Source organism: Numida meleagris, chromosome 1 (genome assembly GCF_002078875.1).
Source record: "Numida meleagris isolate 19003 breed g44 Domestic line chromosome 1, NumMel1.0, whole genome shotgun sequence".
Classification (NCBI taxonomy): Eukaryota; Metazoa; Chordata; class Aves; order Galliformes; family Numididae; genus Numida; species Numida meleagris.
The window spans coordinates 71,211,744-71,227,722 of NC_034409.1; the positions used below are offsets into that span (position 1 = coordinate 71,211,744).

At 40.1% G+C, this 15,979-nt stretch overlaps 1 protein-coding gene across 3 annotated transcripts in view; it reads right to left on the minus strand.

Moving 5' to 3' along the window:
* Positions 96-15,979, minus strand: part of KIAA0930 (KIAA0930 ortholog) — a 67,197-nt gene continuing 51,313 nt past the window's right edge. For all 3 annotated transcript variants that reach the window (XM_021393002.1, XM_021392992.1, XM_021393010.1), the window contains exons 5-10: positions 15,074-15,175; positions 14,482-14,622; positions 12,473-12,667; positions 10,154-10,316; positions 7,980-8,135; positions 96-4,996 (exon numbers count right to left, since the gene is read on the minus strand). In XM_021393002.1, coding sequence (XP_021248677.1) covers positions 4,956-4,996; positions 7,980-8,135; positions 10,154-10,316; positions 12,473-12,667; positions 14,482-14,622; positions 15,074-15,175 — 798 coding nt within the window. In that variant the 3' untranslated portion in view covers positions 96-4,955. The remainder of the gene's footprint in view (positions 4,997-7,979; positions 8,136-10,153; positions 10,317-12,472; positions 12,668-14,481; positions 14,623-15,073; positions 15,176-15,979) is intronic.

The following is a 15,979-nucleotide window of genomic DNA, read 5'->3' on the forward strand; positions in this document are numbered from 1 at the left end:
CTTATTATGAGTGCCACCAGTATGCTTGCCACCAGTAAAGAATACACTCCAACTCAAAAACCACCAGGCACAGTTGAGAGAAAACAAAGTTCATGGTCATTTAAGAGGTCTGTTTATTGGCTGCAGTGTCCAACACCTTCTTCGCTGCTGCCATATGCAAAATCAACTCTGTTTTTGGTGCACAAAGGTCCTTGCACTTTGTTTCAAGGGCTCAGTACAGTACCAGCATGATTTCCACCCCAACATCTTTTAATCAACACTGATGATCAATGAGGCAAAAAATGAACCATGCAACATGTGTTTGTTTGATAAAATTAAGCTGAGAGTACTTATATATATATATATATATATATACACATAGAGAACGTTCAACATTGTAACCTTCTTGCAGTCTTATATTTTCTTGACCAAGCATCCAGAGAGCTATATTCTGGTGTAAAATACTGTTTCATAAAGTTTGGTGTAAAAGCTACTTATTTAACAATGCCTTTCACTGGATTCTACTGCATCTATTTTTGACACAATTTTTTTTTTTTTTTTAAACACACCAACGCCATACACTTTCAGTCATATCGCACAGAAGAAGATATGGCATTCACAGACATCCAACTGCTCTGATCGCAAGATTTCCATTTTTCCAGAGCTTTCAGCCATGACCTTTGAGAACCATGAGAACCTAGCAGGAAGGGCGGAGGGGGGGAGCGGCGGTCTGTAGGAGATGAAGAGTCCTTCCAAGAATTATAAACTTATTTCCTAAAACTGCTACACACCACACAGAATTAAGTGTACTTTGTTCCTAAATAAAAATTTGTTCTTAAACCTCATTGGGTAACAACAGGACTTAGGCACTTTTAAAGATTTTACATCTTTAATAAGGGGAAGCTTTAGACTACAAAATACAGAGCAAGCAATCATTTGGGAAGTGAAACATTCGTGACTGGCAAGCAGCAGCTCAATAGCCTAAACATGTAGACTCCCTATACAGACTCCTTGTCTATAGAGAACCTCAGTGACTAGCATGGGACTCTGCACATGAGGGTCTGCCAGAAGAAAAGCTGTTTGCAAAACCAAGGACCTGAGTGTTTAAATTAAAACACGGTAAAATAACACACTTCAGGCAAAACATTTTACTGCAAAAATCACTCTTGCAAACAACTCATTTCAGGAAAGCACACTGTGTCCAGAAATGGAAAACTGAGTAACATGGACTCACATTCAAACATGCTCAAGCCTTGTAAACAATGAAGACAGAGAGAACAAAAAGAAGGAATGTGAACCCATACAAACTGGATTTGCCATTACAGCTGAAAGATTTGTTAAGTTTCTAGAATGCCTTCTTTTCAAAGGAGACTTGGAACCCCACCCTCCGCTGGCTGGCACTAAAAGAATATCATTTTACATACACTGTGGTCTCTAAGGCAAAGCAATAATCTGCTAATACAAAATAAGTAATTTAAGAGCTTTCTTTAAAAATCAAAGGCTTTCTACATGCTAAATTTATAAGAATGAAAAATCCGTGCAGGCTGAAAAAATGTACAGCTTTGTGTACTGACAGATGTCAAATGCAACATCAGTGAAGGGTTGAAGTGGTAAGTCTCAGGTCTCCAGAGGGAGTGAATGGGCAGGATGAGGGAAGCTAACTCGGTCTTGAGGGATGGTGAGATTCTGTAAATAAAATGATTCTTCAAAGCATCCCAGATTTGTTAACAGTGCTGCCTTCTCAGACAGAGCTGTTGTCAAGCATCAACATAAACACAATGAAAACCACCACTGCATTCCAATAGTCAGGACATCAACAGCCATACACTGCTGCAGTCCTTACAGCATGCAGAACATTCCAGTTCATTCCTCAGCAATTTAAATGGCCAACAGAGGCTCAATCTATTGGTTTAGTGCTTCAGAGCATAGAGTTTAAAACCCCTCTAAATTAGAAGGGTGAGAGGTTTCTACCTAACATTCCCTTTTCTTTTTTGGTATAGTGCAATAGCACGCTAAAGGCCCAGCTGTGCCACCCTGACCCAGACAACACTTGTACCGTCTTCCCTGTCAGTCTGTCTGTATGAAGACAATACATTACAATTTTTAGGGCTTATTCAAAAGCAAAATAAAATACATATTTTTTTTCCCCCTCTCACCTGATAACAACATAAGGAAATTCATCACACACAAGAACTGTAAGTCAGCTGTTTATAGAGTGAATAGTTGAGAACTGGGTAAATCTGATTTGCTCCCCAAAGTACCAGATATTCAATACATTTTTTTTTTAATCTGTTTTCCAGCGATATCCATCTGGGCATACCTGTAGCCCTTTTGTACTAAAAGAACTGAGTCTTTAATGTATATACAGCACATCTGCTAACAGGATAAAATATATCAATTAACTCTTCTATAGGACTTTTACATTCAGCCCTTCAAAAACCAGACATCAGATTCATCCACGTACATGTAACAAAGCAGATGATACTTCTTGTATAACAGACTTGAGGTTTGCACTGTTTCTGTAACACTGCCTTTCTGCTACTTCAGAATCTTTCCTCATTCGCCATTTGCTTAAAAGCCTTACGCAAGTTCTGTTCAGTCTTTCAGACCACATGAAATTAAGCTGTCTGAACTTAACACACTGGTATCAAAATGCAATAAAAGTTACTCTTGACTAGGCAGTACTCAGGCACCTACCACTCAGGTTCCAATCAGTGTTTGTTGTTTCTCTGTTCGATCCGTAATCAATTGTCAGTAGCAGTACAAATATTATCCCTCTCTCCGTTCCCTCCCCCGTGGCTATTTAAAGGAAACAGCATTGCTTTCCCAGCCCAGTATGAAAATGCAGAATATGGAACGTCTTCAGAGGCTTCAGAGTAGGACTGGCCTCCTAGCTGAAGACTTCTTGGCATGGACACAGGGAGGGAGAGTATTCGCACTGACTGGCATTAGGCACACTGCCAGGGATCTCAAGCAAGCACCTGGGCTGCCTATGAAGTTTCTTGAGAAAGCATTTCAGTTGCTCTTTTAGGAGTCCACCTCTCCGGTAAGATGCCCAGATACCTCATCTGCATGCCTCACATTAGACTGCATGAACAGCCTCACACAAAGTGCACATTCCCACAGAGCAAAACTCAGTCTGCAACATGCAAAGTGGCTGTGCTGGCAATGATGAAGTGAACTTTTCTAATGCAGTCACAAAACATCTGAAGCAAGCAGAAACTGGTCAGATGTCCCTGCTAAGCACTCATGCTGCCAGCTTCAGAAATGCCATCACTCTGGACAAAGGTGACTTCTCCCAGGTGTAGCCTCAAACAAGAAAAGGCCTCCTTACCACACTGGATTCATCATGTTGGGCTGAATGATAGTTAATCTATCTTTAATGCTGAAGTGGAGCTATTCCCATGGAACTTGGTCTGAGGAAAAAAGCAGAAAGTCCTATCTGAGAGGTTAAGTCATCAGATACTATTGAGAGAATAACACAGCACTTTGGGAAAGGTTGAGTTTGAGGGAGACAAAACGTCCAGTCTCAGAGCACATGTCATACTGGTAAGTGGGGCACCAGCATTAGAGTTCAGGTACTCAGAGTCTGAAAAGTGACAAAAACGGCACCTTCACTCTCTATGGATCTTTGTGCGTATATCAGAGTGCCTCATGCTCTAAGTGACATGTTACCCACGCTTCACTCTGCCAGTTAGGTAGCAATAAATAAAGTAACCAATGGCTAGCTCCCACATCCATGTGGTGAATCCAGCTGCAGTAGTCTCAACATTTCATCATTTAGATTTCACATGTCAAGGACAGCAGTTGTGTTGTTTTGAGAAAGCTGCATTTTACCTGTAAACATAAGGCTTTTTTCCTGAGAGCTCCTGACACAACGTTCAAACCTCCCACTATGACATTTTTAGTCACTTTTCAGAATAGGATCACATTTAAGCCTTCTGCCTTGAAACAAAACTCCTTGTGCTTCGGCATGTAACAGTACAGCAGAATGTGACCAGGAAAAGAAGGATCTGGGAAAGCTGCCCAGACATTAATCAGCTCTCGTGCCCTCCCTGGCCACAAACACTACCACAAGGACAACTTTTTGTACTATGATCCAGTGCATGCAGGAGGATGTTGGTTATCAATAAGATTTTAAGTTTCTGGAGTCCACTTGAGGTTTCCAGTTTTTCCACTTTAGCCTCTGACTCACATGGACTCCACTAACAGAGATAAGCAGCATTAGTAGTGGATATGAACCTCAGCTTTACTATAGCAGCACATTTTAGCCTTCTTTTCCCTCGCTCAGTTTCTTCACCAGTTCTTGAGGATGAAAATGTTGCTGTTCTTTGGTAGATACAGGAATTTGTCAGCAGAGTTCTCCTGTCCTAACACTGACACATGAACAAATGGGAACATTTTAAGCCTCTTTCAATCCCTGACCTAACCCACCGCACATAACCAAATGGCAATGTGTTTTTATAACATCTTTTCCCTTTTCCTCCCTCAGTAGGAAACTGTCTTATCCCTTCAATCTCAACACATACACACGCTCACACACACGAAGCCAATCCAACAAGGAGAGTATGGGTGAGAGTTAATGGAACAACGTTCATTAGTACATCATTACGAAATTGTTTCTTTCAAAGTATATAAAGTTTAACACATTCTGTACACGTTGGAGCCGTAGTTATAAAGTAAACACAGTAATAAACTGTTCATAAAGCATTGACATGTTTCAGACACAGCCCCTTCTTCTGTTTTGTTGAAAGTCCTCTTCCAGTCGGAAACACTCAAGTGATGTACTGCAAGTGTGCATATGGTGTATGACAGCAGAGGAAGGAAGAAAGAGGCACTTTTGATCGGCTGGTATTCTTTGACTTCCCTTTTTCTGCGGAGGTTTATGTTCTTGACACTAGGTGGTAGTGTTAGCACAGAAAACTGCTGAGGTTAGGCACTTGGCAACAAGGCTCCAAGGCTGTGCCTGCTCTCTGCTATGTCATCAGAATTGGTTTCTGCCGCACTTCCAGGATATCTGGGGAAGGGAGAGAAACAAAAAGAAACAGCACACTTAGGAGGCTGCTGGAAGTAGCCACCGTACAAGAAAGCCAGAACTGGAAAAGCAATTCTGGACTGCAGCATAGACAACTTGTCACACCACTAAGGGAATTCAAAACACAACTAGCATGAGATTTTGCCTATCAATGAAGTCTGATCTAACTCCTCCTTTGCTGAAAGATGCTAAGCCTCAAGTATATCCCATCATATAGACATGATATCCGACCTAAGTATCATTTATAGTGGCATGAAACAACACATGTCCGGACATGGAGAGAGGGGCAATCTTCCAAAGAAAAAAAGGTTTAAGAAGCATGGAAGGATATGCCAATGTTTTTTTTCCTTCTTGAAGGGAGAGATGCACCATCCTCAAAAACCTTAAGATTTTTGGCTCTGAAGATATGCATACAAGCAATTTAACAGTCTAATCTATTTTATAGCCTGAAGTCTACATTCCTGCACTCTAAAGGCAGGTCCCCTTTGTTGGCTCCTCAGTTCCATACTGTCTAAGCGTGACAGAATATGAACCTGCAAGATACTTGTCTAATTATAGTCATCTTTCCAAATAATAAAACTATAGTGCTGGCACGGAAATATGCAGAAGCATCTGGAAACTGGGCTGCTAGGTCTTTTTCCAGGCTACGTGGAAAAAAAAGAACATGGGAAAAGGAAGTGCATGCTTAATTAAGAGGCAGGTCACACACATCTGCACAAAGAAGATGACATAAGAAAAAATTGATCCATGGCTCCAGAGGGTTCAAGTCATACTTGTGAAAAATGAGATGTAGCGGAGTGAATCCAGTGAAGGGCCAAAAGACGATTAAGGGATTGAACCATCTGACACACAAGGAAAGGCTGAGAGCTGGGTTATTTAGCATGGAGAGAGAGAAGGCCTGGAGTAGAGGAAGCCTTATTAATACACAAAGTCCAGATATTTTTAATATACTTTGATCACTATCCCTAGGATTACCCTGCCCCATGTGTAATGCTCCCTCCTGCAGGAAAGCTAGCACTGACACTAATGCATTAACTACACGAAGGACTGAAAATAGGCTCTACCTGATGTGCCAAGCTAAAGTAAACACAGACAGTAAAGAAATGCAGATTAAAATCCTGCCATAAGGATACCCAGACATAACCCATAACCCAGACATTTTATGTCCTGTTTCTGTGTGTCTCGATATACACGCTGACTCCTGCAACCATATGTCAAACAAATTAAGTCTCAGAAAGTACATTCAAGCTAAAAGCAAATATTTGAGCATGGAGGTATTTGTGCCATCCACTTGAGCAAGTATTAAATGCCAACAGGAACAATACATTTTGTGTTAACTTCAAAATGCCCGTGGCAAGAGACAGCGAGCTTGATAACCCCAGCTAACTAGCTGTAACAATATCAACACAATTATCATAACTAAGAATTATATATTTCGCAGAAACAAATCAAAATCCACTTTTAATTACAGAGGATCAATTCTTACTGGAATTTTTTATTTCTTCTAAACTGAAACCAGAGAAATGGCAAATAATGTAGAAGTATCTCTTACGTATAATTTTCTACCTTATCAGCAACAGTTTTCTTTCTCTGTAGAGAAGGAATAGTTCTACTTTTCTAACAAAGTCAGCCTGCAAATGAAGACTGTAGCTATTACTATGACACTAGCATAGTACAACCAATGACATTAATAGCACACCCATGCTTTCTTCCCACCTCTTCTAGCAGATGATTAACCTGTTTAACAACAGATTAACAAGTCCTTTTCTCTTAGTTACTTTTCAGGAACAGTCTGGAAATAACCACTGCACAATACTGATGTTCTCTTTTTAGATCCAGACAAGAAAAAACAGGCACTGATCAAAAGCCTATAGCCTACACAAACCTTCTCAGAAGTCATCTGACATGGTGGATGGGAAGAGAAAGATTAAATTCACAGATGAAGTTACAAGGCTCTTCAAAGGTTACAGACAGGACTTTAAATTTCTCTATGATCATAACTTTATTGCAGGGGGTGACAACTTAATTCAAATCTAGAATTTAGAGTTCATTATCTCAGGCACAACCACTGCTATCTTCCAGGCTGAACAAGATCAGCTCCCTCAATTCATCTTCATAGGAGAGATCCTCCAGCCCTTTGATCATCTTTGTGGCCCACCTCTGGACCTGCTCCAACAGCTCTGCATCCTTCTTGGCTGGGGGTCCCTGGCCTGAATGCAGTACTCCAGATGGGAACTCATGAGGGCAGAGACAATCATTTCCCTCACCCTGCTGACTACCCCTCTTCTGATGAAGCCCAGGATACAGTTGGCCTTCTGGGCTGCAAGTGCACTCTGAAAATCCAGCTGAACAAACACAGAGTTGACTGTCATCAATATTGTAATTGGCAGACCTAGACCACCAACACAGCACTGACTGTTCATGGTGTGACACACAGAAATCATATAGTTCAGTTGAAGAAATTGGGCGCTTAAGAGATTTACAGGCGGTGTGGGCTCTTGGATCAATCCAAGAAACTCATTTGGAAAACAAATCCAGGACTCAACACTGGCAAAGGAGGTAACTAAATTCCAAAGCTACCTTTCCATCACCCTCTCAGTCACAGGTCTCGGCTACCTACACCTTCTGCTCAGTGGATAGGCACACAATGAATTGCCTTGCACTCAGGGGGTAGATTAACTTTATATTTCAGTACTAAAGCCAGTAACATTCCTCTGGAAGTGAAATCTACCATCTTGTTTGAGCCCTCACAAAGGAAAACTAGCTCAAAGCCTGAGAGAATTTGAAACCATTCCACTTGTTTACACTGATTTGCTGCTACAGTCAGCAAATGGGGTTTGTTTAGGTTACACTTCCTTTCAGAGAAAAGCTGGTTCCTCTATCTTAATAGCAAAATCCCACAACACAGTGACAATCTGGGAGAACCAAATAACTCTTTTTATACATAACGCATCTTAAAATTCACCTGTTAAAATTCGATGCAACGGCAAAGTGATGTAAGTTAAGTGTGCATAGAGTAGAAAATTTTCATCTGTTCTGTTCAGCTTCAGCCATGAGCCCACCAGGGACCGTCCTGTTCCAGATAAGGAACGTGACCTCAAATTTGTTGCATTGTGCAGATCTGTAAAGGTAGAAGACAGCAAATTTTAAAGTGACTGTTCTTTCTGTATTTCACTGTAAGACTCAATGAAAGCTTCTGAAAGTCAAAGAAAAAAAAAGAACAAGGAAACCCAACTATTCACTATCTAGAGATGAATCACACATGCATGTCACTTATTTTTAAATCAGTCAGAGCGTGCTGAATACAGAATTCACTATTTACATTGAAGTTAATGAACTGTAGCAGCAGCTGGCAGCAGTAGTAAACCATCATCCACTAACAGGACAGCTAGGAGAGGGAGGAGAGGGAGTTAAGAACCTGCACAAGCAAAATACTAGTCCAGCCCTCCTTTGTATATAAAATAATAGAATATCCTTACAACAGAGTAGTTGCTTATGTTGAAGTGTAACAGAAAGAAAATTCCATCTTATGAAGAAGTCTGTCATCTACAAGATGCAGGAAGAGTCATTATTAGTAAGCAAGTTCACTGCGATCTCCATGAATTCTCCAAGCCAAACATGGGATCCTTCTGCCAAAGTTAGTTTCCCTTAAAGTTAGTTTAGAGATCCACAGGTATAATTTAAAACAAAAAGACACTGAATCCACTGTAAGCTAGAGGAGATTTTTATAGCTGTAGACACAAATGCATGAGTTACATCTTTTCACTGTTCTTAAGTGTTCCCTCCATTCCTCTGTAGAACTCAGCCCTATCCCACAGTGCTAAAAAGCAGATGAAGTGAACATATTCCTGGACCAGCCTGATCCAAGCTCTGGGAGTCACTTGTTTACAAGCAGGTTTTGATCAACCAGAGGCCTTAGCAAAGAAAAAAGTGGCAGCTATTATGTCTACTCCATAACAACATAGGAGTAGAAAATCTTGATTTCCTTCCCTGTAAATATGCATAGGCAAGCAGTCTATTCTCTCTTCCCACACATTAGTACTACGTCAACAGCACCGTGGTGATCAGGTCAGAACGACCTAACTCTGATAGCTATAATAGGATTAATTCTCCTGCTGTGACATGATTGCATGCAGCAGAAACAAGTGAAGTCTCTCAGACCGCTCCTGTCCACATCAGGTCTGTTCTAGGGTAAGGTCTGCAGCAGCACTGGCCAGACCCAGGACACTGCTGACCTTCAGACAAGCCAGTTATTCTCCACTCACAAGGTCAAGATGCAGCAGAATTTCCCCACCCCTACAATAATCCCATCTTTGGGTGAAATTAAGTCAGCATTTTCCCTTCTGGAAAAAAAAAAAAAAGAATTTCACTACTACAGTGCCTGAGTAAATGCTGATAAGACACTCAGTTTTCTGCAATTTATTAAGAAATCTAATTGTTTGAACCCTCACGGGGTACTTCTCCTTTTAGAAAGCCCACTGAGTAAATTAAACTTCCTTATAATACTCATTTTAAAAACTATATATATTTTTAAATAAGGTCCAGGAACAATAAGATCAAAACATTTACAACTGTAAACAAAACCACACATCTTAGTATTTTATATGTGTGCTCTATTATTTGTATTCTATAAAATGTTTGGAAAATTAAAAATATTTGAGTGAACAAATTACCACAGGAAAAGAAGATGAAAATAATATGGATGTTCATCATTATGATCAAGCATGCTAGAATCAGACCTAGTAAAACCATACTGGGCAGGCACCATCACCACTACCAGATTGCTGCTGGATAACTGTTTTGAACCCCAGCCTATCTTCTGCAGCCTCCAGGTGAAATAAACTGGGACAGCAGGACGCCATCTGGGAAAGCAGCTCTTCTCATCTCACTACATAGTAACTGATCCACGCTGTAGCTTCTGTATAATTAAATACGGAGATAAGTTGGTCTCCAGCCTTCAAACAAGTGTTAAACCTATGAAATAACTCCAGTATCAAAGTGGCACCCGTGTTGGACTTCCTGTGGAGCTAAGTTTTTCATGCTGCAAACCTTTTGAAAAATCCAGCATTGGGATCCCTTTTCACATATGTGTTTCCCCTTCTCTCTGAAAGTCTGTTTAGCTGATGTTACTTCTCTCACCTCCACCATCATCATCTCTGAAGAACTCCTCACTGTCATTTGCTGAGTGGGATTTTTTCATCTCAGCAATTCGATTTCGGGGCACTTTTCTCTTAAGAGAAGGAGAGAAAAAGGACGGGCGATTGTTGCGTTCTGGAGTTGGTGGTGTGCTGAAAGACGTGAGCTGAAAGAAAAATATAAGAAATGCTAGAGAAAATTTTGTTTATGGCTTACTAGAAGCATAGAACTTTTTAGTCTCAGATGTGCCACAAGTCAGTCACATTTAAAACTCAATCACAACTGGCATCTAGCTGCAAGTTTTAGCATAGTGGTCAGAGAATGTCAACTGCAGAGTCACCTGAGCTTCAAGATGTTCATCAAAATGTAGATATCTCGATGCATCAGCACCCTTAACTGTTATGTGAAAAAAATAAAAAACCTCTCTTCAGAGCTGTCACGTGATCACATTTCAAAGGGATTTATAGTCACAAAGGATTAATAATTTATTTCAGCACCAAGAATGTCAAACTTATTTTTTCATGTTGAAATGCAGAAGACTTAATAGGCTAAGAATGTACTTAGTGGACACAAAATTGTGCACCATCATTTCTTTGGTGAGCACAAGGTAGTTGTTTCCCTGATTAAACGGATGTAACATGAGATCGCTGTAAATGTCACTGTCTGTGAAGCAGGGTCACAAGGCAATTACCTAACCCAAGAACACAACACAAAAGCCAAATCAGTGTACAACTGTAAGTATATTATTTCTCCACAGAAATAGTTTCTCTATAGGATGGAGGAAGACAAGTCAAAAAGAACAAATCAATGGTCTTTCAAGTGATGATAAATACAAGGATATAATTGTCTGTTTTAAACCATGAGTTAGGCACAGATCTATAAAGACACCTTCCTTCAGAGCAGCAGTTACTTGCCAGTAAATCACAATTTAGTCAGCTATATCTACTTCCGAAAACATTTTAATTGCAGCAGTTGTGTACTGGTTTTGCTAGAAATATTTCCATAGTTCCCTTTAAATGAAAAAAAAGTTAACTACTTTGCTAACAGAGGTTATAACTCGTTTCAGCCTTCCTTTCTCACACTATTGATTTAACAATCCTATAATGTTTCCTAAAATGAGATCTGACACCGCTTCTATCTGTCCTTGCATATAAGGAGGGAGATAATATGCAACTGAGGATGACAGCCAAACCACATCGGTGTTGCACTGAAGAAACCCTTATGTTATCCTTCCGTCATTAATGCAAAAAAAAAAAAAAAAATAGAAACATTCTATCACCCAAATGATCCTCTCATAAGTGCACTTGATCTCTAACCTATGCTTGTCTCAATTTATTTTTAATTCCATAGTCATTTCATATCACACCTGGAGGGAAAACCAGAAACAGACAAATGGCCATTAAAGCTATTAGCAAAGAGCAATAATGAAACAGAGACACTGGAAGCCCAGGAGCTAAAAGCTCAGGAAGTCCCACCAGGCATGGTTTCTTCAGGCTGTCTCTCTACAGTACAGAGCATACACTTTCAGTTAATGAGCTCGGTGCTGACTGCTCATTTGGCCTTTTAGGAACCCAGAAGTCACACTCTTCCATGGACACTTCTGGAAGCAGCTCTGTTGGCCTATGAACTACAGAGTTAATGATGTTACATAGGAATCAATAATCATGCTGCCTGGGTCAGGACACGACTGTACATATATTTTAAAGGCATGCTGTCTAATCGCCATTGAATAGGTTAAATGCCATAACTGAAAACAATGCTTAGGACTGAATAAGGGCCAAATCAGCATCTCTGGACTTACTTTATTAGTATTTTACTGTGCTTCTTTTAGAATTAAGCATATGCGTAACTATGGTTCTGCATCTAGACTTATAATATCAAAGCAAGAACTATAACCTTCCCACTGCTGGCAAAATCTCCCCATACAACTCCTCAAAAATCATCTGTGAGGTTTAGTAAGAAAGCTATACCACATATGAATTCCATGTTTCTAGGTAAACCCCATCTTGTACAGAGACTGAATCTATTAATTTTCATAGAAAATAGGCAGAACCATCATTTTCCCTGGCATCAACATTGCTGTTGTTTCAACAAAACACTCCTCCAGAAATATGAATCACGCATTCGTCTCTGCATTCAGTATTTGCTCAAGGGAAACCATGACAAAAATCCATCTGCATATACTGAATATAATCAAAATATACACGTGCAAAACTAAGTTCAGAACCATGATGTCAGATAATTCCAGCTTCAGTCCATCCACTGACTCTGAAGTAAAACATATCCATGCTTCACCTTAGGTCAGTATTTCTGTCTACTTACCCTCTCATGCAGTGGGGAGTCTGGATTTGAATCTTCTTCTGTTCCATACGGTGAAGTGTCGCCAGTAGGTACTCTACTCACTGCCATCTCTGCATGTCCTTTCCCTTGGGGCCCTTTCATTCGGACAAACTCCATGTTGTTATATTTATAAAAGCCAAAAGACATCCTTTGAGCCATCTTTGCTGCAACACTCACCTACAGTGCACCAAAACAGGAAAGAAATACACATAATTTCACCTCCAAATATAAAATATGATGTTCTCTGAAAGCAGTTATTTAAGTACGAGTGAAAACATAGCAAATAATGGTCATTATCTTGCTTCTTAGGAAGCATTTTAAGCCACAACAACGTGAATTCTAAAGGGAAAGCAATTTTACAGATACAACAGTGGCTCCGAGAAGAATCAATTCCTTCAGCTATCCAAAAAGCAGAGTTATCCCACGACATACTGAAATTAAAAAAAGCCTTTTACCCAAGCCCACACACCATGGCACACTGGAGCAAAGGCAGGCACATGCGCAACTCCTCACAGGTCCACAGGGATGCTTGAGTCAAAACACCATAGACACAACTAAACTCATCCAGAATGGGGCTGTGTGCCTACCTTACACCAAGCATAATTCTGACATTTTTATATTCACATTGTCAAGCCCAAAGTGTAAAGACAGAGTCCTGATGCACAATTAACACCTGCACCACAACATCACTTGCCACAAAACCCTAACAGCTTTTCAACTCTCAGCAGAGAAAAGGGCTTGGTTTCCACTCAACACAATTGAACTGAAAACTGAACTGAGAAATGCAAAAGAGAACAGAACAATATCAAAATGGTGAAGGTTTTGTCAAGTGAAATAAGGACCTATCCACAAGCTTCAATGGTTTATCACAACTTTCAGCACTTTAAACCCTTAAGGGGCCAAGTTTGTTCATAATATAACAATCCATACTGCACTAAGAATTAAAGCAGACAACTAAAACCAAGTAACCTTCAGAAGTACACATAGCTTGCTGCTGTTCTCTTTTGACAATACAAAGAAGTCAGACTTTTAAGATTTGCCTTTAGCTGTAAGCAAATATTAAAATAAACCATTTTATTTTTCACCTAATAAAAAAAACAAAACTGCAGCATGGTCAAATAGGACATTCCTCAGCTACAAGATGATACTAACACATCAAGTGTTGCCTCTCCACTGCAAGACTTTACTCTTATTTAGTCTTTAGCAGCTCTGCATTCTCACCTGCTGATAATTTCAGACAATAAGATGATGGCAGGATAGAGAAAACTTGAGTTTCATGTTCCTTGGAAGAACAGTTACAAAACTACTCACATTTAAAACAGGGAGAAGAGAAATTGTTCAGGATCTCTATTGAAAAGGATAGGAACAAAGGGAAATGAAGGAGTTTACAGTCACAGTAGGCATCAATTGGCTTTTTTTTCTTTTAACTTTTCAGTACTGTCTTCACAGCAAACCTTTTATAAAGTTTATTGGCTCTTGCCGTCTCTCAATTTCAACATTAATTACTGAATTTGAAGCTGCAAGTGATGGCATTTCACATTTCTATCAGAAAACAATGAAAACTACTTTTGCAGCAATGAAACTCAATGTAGTATGCTCTGTACTCGCGTAAAGAAACACTGTACATATAACACATGTCAGAGTTTAAGATCTCCCTGTAAAACATGCCTTCTCAGAGGTAAGTAGAAAAACCCATGAGCTTTCAGAAAAATGAGAGGGCTCCCAGAACTTTGTTATTCAGATCTATTATGGTGTCACATCCTGCCATGCTTAGCAGCTTTACTCCTTTTGGCAAACACAAGACTAATATATCCTGATCTGAGCAATCTCAGCCATTTGAGACAAAAAGCACCAACTTTGGAGCAGCTTTCAAAGCCAAATAGGATAAATTACAATGCAGGTGATCTAACAGGACAAAAAGCCAACCGTCTCAGTACCAAAACTGTGGTTAGCATCATTACTGCAAGACACTGTCATTCAGAGCACCTTACCCTATTGTCATAGACCTTCTTGAGTGCTTCATAGCGGATGGATCCTTGGAAAATGACTCCTTGGAAAGTGTTGCTTTTGTCACTGGCCACCAGCTCCACACAGACCATTTCTCCTTCTCCCACAGTCATGTCACTGAAAACCTGCAAGATGCAAGATGAAACACTTCAAGGAAAATTGCACCTGTCAAAGTTCAAATACATTCAGATTCCCATGATTCTCCTTATGCCTAATGCAGATTCAAAGTCAATGGGAAAAAGCAAGGAATCTGCAGGCTCCATCCCAGCTTTTCCAAAGACCATAGACTCTAGGCAGTGCCCACCACACATCATGCGTTAGGACAGGCATCTCTAAAAATCACTCCCTCTTGCTTCAGCCTGTCATGAAGACCTACACCAAAACTCAACTCTAAATCCAGATTTCAGACATATTAAAGAATGAGGAAGATCAAACAATCACCATGACTTGCGCAGTAAGTTCCCCTGGAATATAACCCTCAAATAGCCAAGAATATTTGTCCAAAAGTCCCAGAAAACAACTACTGAGGATATAAGACTAGTATACGACAAAACCCTGCTGCAGCAAGGAACTCACCTCTTCAAAACTGTCAATCATGAAGAATATGTTGGGATAGCTGATCTTTGACTCTTCTCCTTTGCTATCCATTGGGTGTTTGCTAGGAGATGCAAACACTTGCTGAGAAAGATATTGAAAAAGAAAATTACATCTTCTCAGGAACAAACACACTGAATATGAGGCAAGCAATGTCAAAACACCATGGTCAACACTGCTTAATCAGCCAACACCTGCACTTAAGCTGGACATACTACAAGCAAAACTCATCTTACAATAATGACAGAAACTTCTGCTCATGAAATTCTTGAGTTTTCATGTGCAAACAATCGATTAATCCATACCAGATGCTTCTGTAGGCATCTGAGCTCTCAGCAATCTATGGTAATGCTTTTCATTAACAGAAAACCATCTTGAGTTGTCTCGAAGTTACTGAAGTCTGCTGTAATATAAAAACACAGACAGCAAGAGCGCTACTGCGGAGCTGCTGACCTGCCACTGTGCAACAAATGTTGCTGTTTGTTCACTCTCACAGTAAGATCAGTATTAACCAGTAAGGAGACATGAGGCTCTCAAGTGGACAAGAACTTGACTTCTCATCCCCACCTTCCACTTTCGTTTCTTTCCCTAGCCACCATGCTTCCTGTAGCACAGTCCTCCCCCTCTGAAGCAATTCCTCATCCCCTTTGTTCATTTCTCTCCAAAACTACCAACATTTTAAAAGCTGAAGGCTTTAGATTTTAGCAGTCCAACAAGACTGCAAACAACAAAAGAAGGAGAGGAATTCATATTAAGTAGCTTTCTTTGCATTCACTTCTGTTTACAAAGCTTTGAATTAAGGAAACACACCAAGTCTTCTCAACACATTCACCACAGCCTATAAGATCTGAATCTACCCAAGCTATCAAGCTTGTGATGTTCTTATTC